Source organism: Oncorhynchus mykiss, chromosome 11 (genome assembly GCF_013265735.2).
Source record: "Oncorhynchus mykiss isolate Arlee chromosome 11, USDA_OmykA_1.1, whole genome shotgun sequence".
Taxonomy (NCBI): domain Eukaryota; kingdom Metazoa; phylum Chordata; class Actinopteri; order Salmoniformes; family Salmonidae; genus Oncorhynchus; species Oncorhynchus mykiss.
In genome coordinates this window covers 18,748,821-18,762,752 of record NC_048575.1, presented here as the reverse complement: position 1 = coordinate 18,762,752, position 13,932 = coordinate 18,748,821, and the positions used below count along the sequence as shown (strand labels likewise).

The 13,932-nt window shown below is 48.8% G+C and overlaps 1 protein-coding gene across 1 annotated transcript; it reads left to right on the top strand.

Moving 5' to 3' along the window:
• The first annotated feature begins 8,214 nt into the window (after positions 1 to 8,214).
• Positions 8,215 to 13,680, top strand: LOC110535430 (APC membrane recruitment protein 2-like). Its single transcript, XM_021620421.2, has one exon. It carries the CDS (start codon positions 8,430 to 8,432, stop codon positions 10,431 to 10,433), a length of 2,004 nt encoding a protein of 667 aa, XP_021476096.1. The 5' UTR covers positions 8,215 to 8,429; the 3' UTR covers positions 10,434 to 13,680.
• The last annotated feature ends 252 nt before the right edge of the window (positions 13,681 to 13,932 follow it).

Below are 13,932 nucleotides of genomic sequence, written 5' to 3'. Positions count from 1 at the left end.
GACGGGGTTGAGGTCGGGGCTCTGTGCAAGCCAGTCAGGTTCTTCCACACCGATCTCGACAAACCATTTCTGTATGGTTCTTGCTTTGTGCATGGGGGCATTGTCATGCTGAAACAGGAAAGGGCCTTCCTCCAACCACAAAGTTGGAATCACAGAATCATCTAGAATGTTTGTATGCTGTAGCGTTAAGGTTTCCCTTCAGTGGAACTAAGGCCTGAACCTGAACCATGAAAAACAGCCCCAGACCATTATTCCTCCTCCACCAAACTTTACAGTTGTCACTGCAGGTAGAGTTCTCCTGCCGTTCTCCAAACCCAGATTCTTCCGTCGTGCTGCCAGATGGTGAAGTGTGATTCATCACTCCAGAGAACTCGTTTCCACTGCTCCAGAGTCCAATGGCGGCAAGCTTTACACCACTCCAGTTGACACTTGGCATTGTGCATGGCGATCTTAGGCTTGTGTGCGGCTGCTCACCATGGAAACCCATTTCATGAAGCTCCCGACGAACTGTTATTGTGCTGACGTTGCTTCCAGAGGCAGTTTGGAACTCGGTAGTGAGTGTTCCTTGCAACCAAGGACAGATGATTTTTAAGCACTTTGTGCTTGTATTTGCGGCTGAGCCATTGTTGCTCCTATACGTTTCCACTTCACAATAACAGCACTTACAGTTGACTGGGGCAGCTCTAGCAGGGCAGAAATTTGATAAACTGATTTGTTGGAAAGGTGGCATCCTATGACGGTTCCACATTGAAAGTCACTGAGCTCTTCAGTATGGGCCAATGTTTGTCTATGGTGATTGCATGGCGGTGTACTCGATATTATACAACTGTCAGCAACGGGTGTGGCTGAAATAGCCGAATCCACTCATTTGAAGGGATGTCCACATACTTTTGTATCTACATGTTCCCTTTTCATGCTCACATTTAGACCAGTCCTAAGACAGCAAATACAATTTGTTGACTGAACTGTACATGTGATTTTAATATAGGAGTGTGTGTATATTCATACTGTGTCACAATGGGGGGAGTGGCTCTATGTCACTTAATAAGACCTAAAGCTGCTCCCTGTTCATTACAGGAACAAAAGAGCACAATGAGTAATCCTGGGGGGGTTACAACACACACACACACACACACACATACATGGATTAGTCTAATTCTGACCCAGCCACACTGAGGAGACACTCTTCCAAGAGTCCCTACCCCCCAAAACCACTCACTACAAGACTCCTGAGGCTACAGAGGGGGTGACCAGTGTATGCTCTGTCTGCATGCACATGTCTGTGTACTGTGTGTTATTAATTCTGTATTAGAGGAAGGGTTATACTTTTGTATTGTTCAGAGCAGAAGATATGACCTGTTAAATCCATCAAATCTGTCCTTACCACTATGGCCAGACGGATGTCTAATAAGGCAGATATAAATAACATGGCTATTCACGGCCTGATCCATCCAATAATTGTTACCATACCAACCACTCTCACAATCCACTCCACTCTGCTTCAGCCCATCAATGGATTGAGTCATTGGTCTGAATATGGAGTCAATAGACAGATACCTCTCTCTCTCTCACACACACACACACGCACACACTCAGTAACACTCTGTAATGTCCTCTAACTGTCCCATTTAGTGATGAGATCAACCCAGGGGGCCTGTGAAAAAACACGCAATCGAGAGAGAGATAGAGAGTAACATACTATTTTCGCAGGCAGACAGGTAGGTACTGTAGTTAGACAAGCTAGTAGGCAGACAGACAGGAAGGTAGGTAGACAGGCAGACATGCAAGCAGACAGACAGATAAGCAGACAGACAGGAAGGTAGGTAGACAGACAGGCAGGCCTGGTTAGGCTCTATCTAATAGAGTTGGCTGGGAAAGAGCATAAGGAGATCCACCTCAGCGCTTCACTCTGGGGAAGCCCTCACCTGTCTTTGTGTGTGTGTCTGTGTGGATGTTGGTAGCCTCCATGTGAATGAAGACATTGTTTGATAGCAATGAGGTGGAAGATGGGTCCCGTTGTTACGGTGAGTGAATGAGGACCCAAAAGCGAACTAACTTAAACAGAGCTTCTTTAATAACCAAACATAGGTAGGCTCAGATAGACCGGCAGATTCCGACAGGACAGGACAAGGTTACAGCAAACATGACGATAGTCTGGCTCAGGCATGAAACACAACAAACAAGAATCCGACAAGGACAGGAACAAAAACAGAGAGAGATATAGGGGACTAATCAGAGGGAAAAGGGGAACAGGTGGGAGAAGGGGTGACGAGGTAGTCAAGAGGAGACAAGGAACAGCTGGGGGAAAGCGGGGGAGAAAAGGTAACCTAATACAACCAGCAGAGGGAGACAGGGTGAAAGGAAAGGACAGAAAGACACAACATGACAATACATGACAGTACCCCCCCACTCACCGAGCGCCTCCTGGCGCACTCGAGGAGGAAACCTGGCGGCAACGGAGGAAATCCTCGATCAGCGCACGGTCCAGCACGTCCCGAGAGGGAACCCAACTCCTCTCCTCAGGACCGTACCCCTCCCAATCAACGAGGTACTGGTGACCACGGCCCCGAGGACGCATGTCCAAAATCCTGCGGACCCTGTAGATGGGTGCGCCCTCGACAAGGATGGGGGGGGGGGGGGGAAGACGAGCGGGGGCGCGAAGAACGGGCTTAATACAGGAGACATGGAAGACCGGGTGGACGCGACGAAGGTATCGCGGAAGAAGAAGTCGAACTGCGACAGGATTAATGATCCTGGATTTCTCGGGATTAATTAACCCGAGAAATACGGAACGGACCAATGAACCGCGGGGTCAACTTGCGAGAAGCCGTCTTAAGGGGAAGGTTCTGAGTGGAGAGCCAAACTCTCTGACCGCGACAATATCTAGGACTCTTAGTTCTACGCTTATTAGCAGCCCTCACAGTCTGCGTCCTATAACGGCAAAGTGCAGACCTGACCCTCTTCCAGGTGCGCTCGCAACGTTGGACAAAAGCCTGAGCGGAGGGGACGCTGGACTCGGCGAACTGAGATGAGAACAGCGGAGGCTGGTACCCGAGGCTACTCTGAAAAGGAGATAGCCCGGTCGCAGACGAAGGAAGCGAGTTGTGGGCGTATTCTGCCCAGGGGAGCTGTTCTGACCAAGACGCAGGGTTGCGAAAAGAAAGACTGCGTAAGATGCGACCAATAGTCTGATTGGCCCGTTCTGCTTGACCGTTAGACTGGGGGTGAAAGCCGGAAGAGAGACTGACGGAAGCCCCAATCAAACGGCAAAACTCCCTCCAAAATTGAGACGTGAATTGCGGACCTCTGTCCGAAACGACGTCTGACGGAAGGCCATGAATTCTGAAAACATTCTCGATGATGATTTGTGCCGTCTCTTTAGCAGAAGGAAGCTTAGCAAGGGGAATGAAATGAGCCGCCTTAGAGAACCTATCGACAACCGTAAGAATAACAGTCTTCCCCGCTGACGAAGGCAGTCCGGTGACAAAATCTAAGGCGATGTGAGACCACGGTCGAGAGGGAATGGGAAGCGGCCTGAGACGGCCGGCAGGAGGGGAGTTACCGGACTTAGTCTGCGCGCAGACCGAACAAGCAGCCACGAAACGACGCGTGTCATGCTCCCGGGTGGGCCACCAAAAACGCTGGCGAATGGAAGCAAGCGTACCCCGAACGCCAGGGTGGCCGGCTAACTTGGCAGAGTGAGCCCACTGAAGAACGGCCAGACGAGTAGGAACGGGAACGAAAAGAAGGTTCCTAGGACAAGCGCGCGGCGACGGAGTGTGAGTGAGCGCTTGCTTTACCTGCCTCTCAATTCCCCAGACAGTCAACCCGACAACACGCCCCTCAGGGAGAATCCCCTCGGGGTCAGTGGAGGCTACTGAAGAACTGAAGAGACGAGATAAAGCATCAGGCTTGGTGTTCTTAGAGCCCGGACGATAAGAAATCACGAACTCGAAACGAGCGAAAAACAGCGCCCAACGCGCCTGACGCGCATTAAGTCGTTTGGCAGAACGGATGTACTCAAGGTTCCTATGGTCAGTCCAAACGACAAAAGGAACGGTCGCCCCCTCCAACCACTGTCGCCATTCGCCTAGGGCTAACCGGATGGCGAGCAGTTCGCGGTTTCCCACATCATAGTTACGTTCCGACGGCGACAGGCGATGAGAAAAATACGCGCATGGGTGGACCTTGTCGTCAGAGAGGGAGCGCTGAGAAAGAATGGCTCCCACGCCCACCTCTGACGCGTCAACCTCGACAACGAACTGTCTAGAGACGTCAGGTGTAACAAGGATAGGAGCGGATGTAAAACGATTCTTGAGGAGATCAAAAGCTCCCTGGGCGGAAACGGACCACTTAAAGCACGTCTTGACAGAAGTAAGGGCTGTGAGAGGAGCTGCCACCTGACCGAAATTACGGATGAAACGACGATAGAAGTTCGCGAAGCCGAGAAAGCGCTGCAGCTCGACGCGTGACTTAGGGGCGGGCCAATCAATGACAGCTTGGACCTTAGCGGGATCCATCTTAATGCCTTCAGCGGAAATAACAGAACCGAGAAATGTGACGGAGGAGGCATGAAAAGTGCACTTCTCAGCCTTCACAAAAAGACAATTCTCTAAAAGGCGCTGGAGGACACGTCGAACGTGCTGAAGATGAATCTGGAGTGACGGTGAAAAAATCAGGATATCGTCAAGGTAAACGAAAACAAAGATGTTCAGCATGTCTCTCAGGACATCATTGACTAATGCCTGAAAGACAGCTGGAGCGTTAGCGAGGCCGAAAGGAAGAACCCGGTATTCAAAGTGCCCTAACGGAGTGTTAAACGCCGTCTTCCACTCGTCCCCCTCCCTGATGCGCACGAGATGGTAAGCGTTACGAAGGTCCAACTTAGTGAAAAACCTGGCTCCCTGCAGGATCTCGAAGGCTGAAGACATAAGAGGAAGCGGATAACGATTCTTAACTGTTATGTCATTCAGCCCTCGATAATCTATGCAGGGGCGCAGAGACCCGTCCTTCTTCTTGACAAAAAAAAACCCCGCTCCGGCGGGAGAGGAGGAGGGGACTATGGTACCGGCGTCAAGAGCTACAGACAAATAATCCTTGAGAGCCTTACGTTCGGGAGCCGACAGAGAGTATAGTCTACCCCGGGGGGGAGTGGTTCCCGGAAGGAGATCAATACTACAATCATACGACCGGTGTGGAGGAAGAGAGGTGGCCCTGGACCGACTGAACACCGTGCGCAGATCGTGATATTCCTCCGGCACCCCTGTCAAATCACCAGGCTCCTCCTGTGAAGAAGAGACAGAGGAAACAGGAGGGATAGCAGACATTAAACATTTCACATGACAAGAGACGTTCCAGGAGAGGATAGAATTACTAGACCAATTAATGGAAGGATTATGACAAACTAGCCAGGGATGGCCCAAAACAACAGGTGTAAAAGGTGAACGAAAAATCAAAAAAGAAATGGTTTCGCTATGATTACCAGAAACAGTGAGGGTTAAAGGTAGCGTCTCACGCTGAATCCTGGGGAGAGGACTACCATCCAGGGCGAACAAGGCCGTGGACTCCCTTAACTGTCTGAGAGGAATGTCATGTTCCCGAGCCCAGGTCTCGTCCATAAAACAGCCCTCCGCCCCAGAGTCTATTAAGGCACTGCAGGAAGCTGACGAACCGGTCCAGCGTAGATGGACCGACAAGGTAGTGCAGGATCTTGAAGGAGAGACAGGAGTAGTAGCGCTCACCAGTAGCCCTCCGCTTACTGATGAGCTCTGGCTTTTACTGGACATGAAGTGACAAAATGACCAGCAGAACCGCAATAGAGACAGAGGCGGTTGGTGATTCTCCGTTCCCTCTCCTTAGTCGAGATGCGGATACCTCCCAGCTGCATAGGCTCAGCTCCCGAGCCGGCAGAGGAAGATGGTAGTGATGCGGAGAGGGGGGCAACGGAGAACGCAAGCTCCTTTCCACGAGCTCGTGACGAAGATCAACCCGTCGCTCAATGCGAATAGCGAGTTCAATCAGGGAATCCACGCTGGAAGGGACCTCCCGGGAGAGAATCTCATCCTTTACCTCTGCGCGGAGACCCTCCAGAAAACGAGCGAGCAAAGCCGGCTCGTTCCAGCCACTGGAGGCAGCAAGAGTGCGAAACTCAATAGAGTAGTCTGTTATGGATCGATTACCTTGACATAGGGAAGACAGGGCCCTGGAAGCCTCCTCCCCAAAAACAGATCGATCAAAAACCCGTATCATCTCCTCCTTAAAGTCCTGATACTGGTTAGTACACTCAGCCCTTGCCTCCCAGATTGCCGTGCCCCACTCACGAGCCCGTCCAATAAGGAGAGATATGACGTAGGCGACACGAGCAGTGCTCCTGGAGTAAGTGTTGGGCTGGAGAGAAAACACAATATCACACTGGGTGAGGAACGAGCGGCATTCAGTGGGCTCCCCAGAGTAACACGGCGGGTTATTGATTCTGGGCTCCGGAGATTCGAAAGCCCTGGAAGTGGCCGGTGGATCGAGGCGGAGATGGTGAACCTGTTCTGTGAGGTTGGAGACTTGGGTGGCCAGGGTCTCAACGGCATGTCGAGCAGCAGACAATTCCTGCTCGTGTCTGCCTAGCATCGCTCCCTGGATCTCGACGGCTGAGTGGAGAGGATCCGAAGTCGCTGGGTCCATTCTTGGTCGGATTCTTCTGTTACGGTGAGTGAATGAGGACCCAAAAGCGAACTAACTTAAACAGAGCTTCTTTAATAACCAAACATAGGTAGGCTCAGATAGACCGGCAGATTCCGACAGGACAGGACAAGGTTACAGCAAACATGACGATAGTCTGGCTCAGGCATGAAACACAACAAACAAGAATCCGACAAGGACAGGAACAAAAACAGAGAGAGATATAGGGGACTAATCAGAGGGAAAAGGGGAACAGGTGGGAGAAGGGGTGACGAGGTAGTCAAGAGGAGACAAGGAACAGCTGGGGGAAAGCGGGGGAGAAAAGGTAACCTAATACGACCAGCAGAGGGAGACAGGGTGAAAGGAAAGGACAGAAAGACACAACATGACAATACATGACACCCGTGCCTCAAAACTAGGAAGGAAGAGGGGGAGGAGGGAAGGAGCGAGGAGAGCGGCTAAAAGTAGGTCGGGTGCTGAGGGGAGATAGGGAGGATTGGAGGAATAGAAAAGGACTAGAAAAAGGATAGTACAGATTGAGCACATAAGCAGTACTCATATAGGAAGGAGAGAATGAAACAGAGTCTGTGGACAAAACACGAGGAGGGAGACAGAACAAAACGGTATGATATACAGGTACTATACATGTATGTATTTATTTCATTGGGTCAAATACACAACACCAAAAAATCTATTCCAACAGTCAGTCGTCTTTAGATGAGACTGTTAGACCACTGTCTCTTAGCTCTCATATCCTATTGGACACATGGTCCTTGACTCCATGTGGAACAGGGTTAGTTGTATACTGCCATATGTTGTATACTGCCAGGCCAAACTCTACTGGAGGTGTGTGTGTGTGACTGAGTGAGTGAGTGTGTGTGTGTGTTGAGAACATTAGCAATGCTGAGATAATTATCTAAATCTATATGCATGCTTTATCCTATTCATTCCACTGATCAGCAGATCTACTCACACACACACACACACACACACACACACACACACACACACACACACACACACACACACACACACACACACACACAGAGACACACAGACAGACACACAGACACACATGCAATGGGGGAAAAACACTACACAACTGAGTCTTCTCATCTGAGTGGGATTTGAGGGGATCAGTTTTTATACTTAGTGTTTACTTCTGAACACATACACACATGTTATTATGTAAGTTCTGTATAGGTCACACATTCATAAGCAAACACAAGCTCATCTGTCTAACGTACTATTGAAATCTCACACAAACACAAACACGTACACACACCCACACACACACAACCACACACACAACCACACACAGTAGTGCAGCACAAGTCAGTCTCTCTCTATGTCTCACTTTGATGGGAGGAACTAATCTGGGGGCGTGAACAAAGATGAATAAATAAAGGACAGAAAAGAAGAGAGGGAGCCATGGTGCTGATCGGGTGGGGAGGGGGAGGGAGAGAGGGAGGAGGAGAGACATGGGCAGTCCGCCAACTCTGACGAAAGCTGCTTAGCCCAACCAGTTGCCATGGATACAGTCAGGAGTAGCACCCGGCGTGTGTGTGTTTGAGAGAGAGAAAGAGACAGAGAGAGAGAGAGAGAGAGAGGGAAAACCAACAGGCAAGCATCAGATAGAACCAGTGAGGAAGCGAGAGAGTACCAGGCTGCAGGATAGAGAGAGAGTGTGAGTGAGAGAGAGAGAGCGGAACAGAGGGAAACAGCAGGAGAAATAGAGTGATAGAGATAGCTAGAAGATGGAGGTGCAGTCAGAATGCGTGGAACCTCCTCCACCTCCTCCTTCTGTTCCCCCATGCGACCCCCAACCGCCAGGGAAGATCAACAAAGCAGCCTTAAAGCTGTTTGGAAAACGACGCTCCAGCTCCGGAATGGCCAGATTCTTCTCCTTCAGGAACAAAGAGGCCAATGGGAATGGGAATTCCGAGAATGGGAATTCTGTGAATGGGAATTCTGTGGGGGCGGCTAATGAGCTCATCAGGAGTAAAACGCATGATGGACTAACAAGCTCGGAGACAGATGGACAGAGAGGGGAGGAGTCTGGAATATCAGAGGCGGGACAGGTGAGGTCTCTCAGCAAATCACTGAGCTTCTTTTCGCTGCTCAGACGAGGAAGTGTGAGAGCTAATGAGAATACAGGGTTTGGAAGCAGGGGGAGGGGTTTAAAAGGCTTCTTTAGTAGTATAAGGTGGCGGCGGAAGGAGAGAGTGATGGAGGGAGAGGTGGGGGTAACTGAGGGGAGGGAGGTGAGAGAGGGAGATGTGATTCTAAAGGAGGAAGTGAAAGACGTCACTCTGACCCTTGAACCCCAGCCCCGCTCACCACAGGAGGATAATGGGAGCTTGGAAGCTGAGCTAAACACAGAATCAGCGAGAACTTCTCCCGCAGACAACGCCACAACACCACTCACGCACTCTACTGCCATGACGACAAACCTGTCAGAATTCCCCTATACACCATCCCCTTCCCCTCTTCACTCTGCCTTTCACTCAAGAACCAAAACGTCAATTTCCTCAGCAACGGCCACCCCCCCTCTGGATCGGTGTGACCCCACCTCTGAACCCTCAGTGGACCGGCTCTGTTCACTCCTCTTCACTGACGTCACCTCGCTCAAGAGCTTTGATTCGCTGACAGGATGCGGTGATATCATCGCAGACGCAGAGGAGGAGGTGGCAGGAAACGTGGGAGGAGGAAATGGAGGAGGAGGAAGTGTCACCAGTAGTAGCAGTAGCAGTGGGGGAGGGGTAGTACGCAGCTCCCCAGCTAAATCCTCCATTACTAACCATGCCACCCCTTCCAGCATTACCCCTACCCCCACTTCCACCCCTGCCCCCCTCCCAGCCAGGGCACGGCTGATGCCCTCCCACTCTGCCCCGATTCAGCAGCCCTCTGGCAGCGGCGTGGTGGCCTACATGGGGGGTGGCGAGGAGATGGCCAGCCCTGACGGGGTGGACGACGCAGACATGCAGGGGCTCTGGCACATGCTCCCCTCTGGGGGAGAGAACTCCCCCGCCCTCCCCCGACCCAGCTCTCACCCGGCTCCCCCCAGGGGTACAGAGCGGAAACCCCCCCAGGTCAAGTCTCTGGGACTCAGCAAGATCCCTTTAGTGGGGGGAGGAAGGATGAGTAAACTCCCCACTCATGCTGCCCGTCAAACCTCTTTGCCCAATGAGAAGGACACTAAGGAGGAGGTCCAGCCCCAACAGGATGTCCCGGCCCTTAGAGACGAGGGCTATTGGGATACGCCCTCGGCAACCCCCACGGCAACGCCTGACGACGGCTTCCTGCGGAACCAGAGGATTGGTTTATCGCGTGACAGCTGCTCTGGCGACGCGCTGTACGACCTCTACAATGAGGAATTGGACAGATCTGATGAAGAGGAAGAGGAGGAGGAAGAAGATCTGACAAGTACTCCTTCCCTCTCCACTGACGACTACAAACGCAGCGCTCCCTCCCAGACTACTCCTCCTTCCTCTTCCTCCTCTTCATCTTTTCGCTCAATGAAGGGAAGCACTAGCCTTCCCCGCGAGTCCAAAATCCCTCTTAGTGTCAGACAGAACACACCCCCTCACTCGGTGAGCCAATCAGCTCTTTCCACTGTCCTCACAGCCACTCCTCCCTCTGACACACCCACCCAAGCTCCTCCCCCAGCCCGGACCAGGATCCCTGTCTCCAAGGTGCCAGTCCGTCGCCCTGGGAACAAGCCCGGCAACGCTACACGAGGGCCAGCCCCCAGGAAGTAAGTCTGGACGAGGCAGCCATGGACTTTGATGTCTTTGGTTAGAACTAGACAACATCACTGGACTAGTGTGTATGACATTGCCGGACTGGTGTATTGTGAAATGCATCAGACAATGATAAAGACTTGAAAGAGAGTGATATGAGCTCTAATCAACACTTCCATTGGTTCTGGTGGGTCACGCCCCCAAAAGTTAAAGTTAAAAAGAAAGAATCTACATCACTGGACTTGTGTGTGCAGCATCACTGAAATTATGTGTATGGGACACTTTTAAAGACTTCAAGTGGGTGAGGGGAGGGCATTTCGAAGTTTGGGATCCACATTTTCGACAACTCTCAGCGCTTTTGAATATGTAAACAATGGTCACAGAATTCAACTGCACTGCACACCACTAGGAATGACTAGAGAAGCTTTTCTTCTTCTCTTCAAGTCCTTGTTTCTGAAACACAGATTTTTACATGATACCACGTGTTTAATCTAATGAAACAGTTTGTAATAATCTAATTGTTAACTAATTACCTCCTAATCCCAGACTACATTCACAGTCTCAATCCTCCTCTACATCATGCCATTTAGCAGGCGCTTTTATCCAAAGCGATGTGTGCAATTATTTCTACGTATGGGTGGTCCCGGGAATCAAACACACTATGCTCTACCAGCTGAGCTACAGAGGAGGAATACAGGACTATTAAAGGCCCAGTGCACTACTTTTGTGATTAGAAAAAAACTATTTTTGTAATTTTCTTCAGCACCCCTACTTCCCGTGGCAACGTGGGGTGTACTGTTGACTGTTCTTCTCCCAGTTCTAAAGTACCAGTGGATAACAGTGGTGACAACATTGCTAAAAACAATCAGAAAGCGTTTATTAATGTATTTTTACTAAGGTGTACATGGAGATCACCGGATACAATACCTCACCTTGCCAGTGAACATAACCAAGAAACAACATCACAAAACTTAATCGTCCTAAGTGAATGACAAACACACACATTCTCCTCTGGACCATATGTGCTCCACCACTCGAACGAGCAACTACTGTACTATGATGACCTCACACTGGAGAAACAGCAGCAGGTTCAATCTCTCTGGAATTAACAACTATAACAAACCAACCAATAAAAAAACAGAATAAGTAACGCAATTGTGAGACAGCATTGAAGGATGTTCCTCTACTGACTGAACAACGACCACTGAACACTCCTCTCTTGCTGCATGAGGTGCCTGGAACACAAGGCACTAGGTTCAGGGAACACAGTCTACACTAAGGACACACACACACCACGTCAAGGACTCTCTTTCACACACACACACACACACACACACACACACACACACACACACACACACATCAAGGATGACTTTCTTCTCTACCAGGACACATTAATACAATGCTTTTTTCTACTGAGTAATTTGTTCTTCACTGGTTTTCATAGTCTTTTTATAAGATAATGTTTCATGAGACACCGCAAACAACCTTCACTGCGAACACCCCCCCCCCCCCTACTGGGCACAAACTGGTTGAATCAACAGTGTTTCAACGTAATTTGTCAATGTATTGTGACGTGGAATCTACATGGAAAATATCAACCTGTTGTTTTGAAGGTGAAATTTCAACCAGAGAATAATGGCATCAGGGTAACCAAATTTCAACATAGAAAATCATATATAATAATCCAGCATATCAGTTATTAATTTGCAGACAAACTGGAATTAAAGCCAGAGTAAGTCAGTGGCACAGATGGAACTATCCAAGCAGACGATAAATATCTTTCAAATGTCGATATTTGGTTGCGTTGACAAAAAAATGAACACAATTCAATATCCCTTTTGAAATACAAATAAATAGCCGATTAACTTGTTAACAAATGATATGTTGGATTCATGTCTCCAACTCAACCAAAAATAGAAGTTAAAGAATAGGTTTAAGCCAGTGGCTCTGATGGAACTATCCAATAAGTAGATACATCGCCTTTTAATGTTGATATTTGGTTGCGTTGTCAACCAAACACAATTCCATATTATTTTTGTATGCAGTAAATCTTTCAAACTAATTTAACATTTAACCTTAAAATGAGTAACACATCCATGGCCACATTTTGAGGTTACTGTTAACTATACATTTCTTATGTAATCATATACAGTGTGCATGTTCAAGATAGCATCATAGGTCATTGCAGGTCTGTGGAGATCTTTACGGTCGCTGTAATAATCTGCGCAGAATCTCAAACGGCATTGATCACTTGCATCATGTACTTTTAATGTCATCTCAACTTTAATCCAGGTCACTTGGTTGTGTGCTACCAGATGAAGCACAGTGATAACACATGAATCTGTTTTATAAATAAACAAAATATCTGACATTGTATTCCCATTTGAACTGCTGTGCTTTTAAATGGTTGAAAGTACAGTGATAGGCGTTTGACATCTAAACCAAAAATCAGACATAGTTTTCCCATTGGAATTTGATCGTGGTTGTAGATGGTTGAAAGCATATTGATGACACATTGGAAATTCAACTAACGTTTGGCTGTCTTTTTGAGTTGAATATAGGTTGTAATCTCATTGATCAACGTCTCAACCAAATATGACACAATTATCCATGTTGAAATGACCTGGTGTGCCCAATGGGCAGGTTCTTAGCTGACCTTTGTGGACCATTGTTTCTGATATCTGAAGGAGGAAGGGGTTGGAGGCCAAAGTTAATACCTGTGGCTTGCATTCAGGAGTACACCTCATCCCCATCCCCAAATCATGGACACACACTCCTTTTCTCTCATCCTGCTGGTGATCACTGTTCCTCTATATGCCATCAGGAGTGACAGACCTGCAGAAAATGAGCATGACGTTGTCCTTAACCCTATGTCTACCTACCTGTCTGTCGGTCTGTCTATCCATCTGTCGGTCTGTTCCTGAGTTTTGGAAGTGGGTATAAGGGATGTTGATTGGACCCACTAGCTTGGGGGGCGGTTCGGAGAAATCCTAACAGACAGTCGAAGAGAGGAGAGTGTAAAGGTGGAGCGCAGTTTTAAAAATAGTCTGGATGTTTTTCTATGTTTTGGTTTCCTTTTCTCTGTTCACCACCTTATTCTTAATCTGGGCAACAAGTTGCATTACAGTGGAAAGCATTATCCATCATTTTTACTGTTTTATCTTCCTGTCTGTCTTTCTTTCTCTCTGTTAACGGTGTGAATGTCTTTGTTTTCTTTCCTGTTTATATATTTAACGATTAAAACCCTGTGTTTGTGCTAATAGAGTGGACTCTGGCTCAGTGTTAGCATCCATTTGTCACCTGCACATACACACACATACACACACACAAACAAACACACATACACACACCACGTGTAGGGCATGGTTGTTCAGCTGGTGGGTGATATGGATGAAGCTTTGTGGTTCAACCCCCTACCCCCACTGTTTAAATCCCTAGGAGGATGAGGGGTGGGGGAGGGAGGCTGTTGTTGTTTTAGTGTGTGGCTCAGAGAGCTGTCTGGTTCATTTCAAGA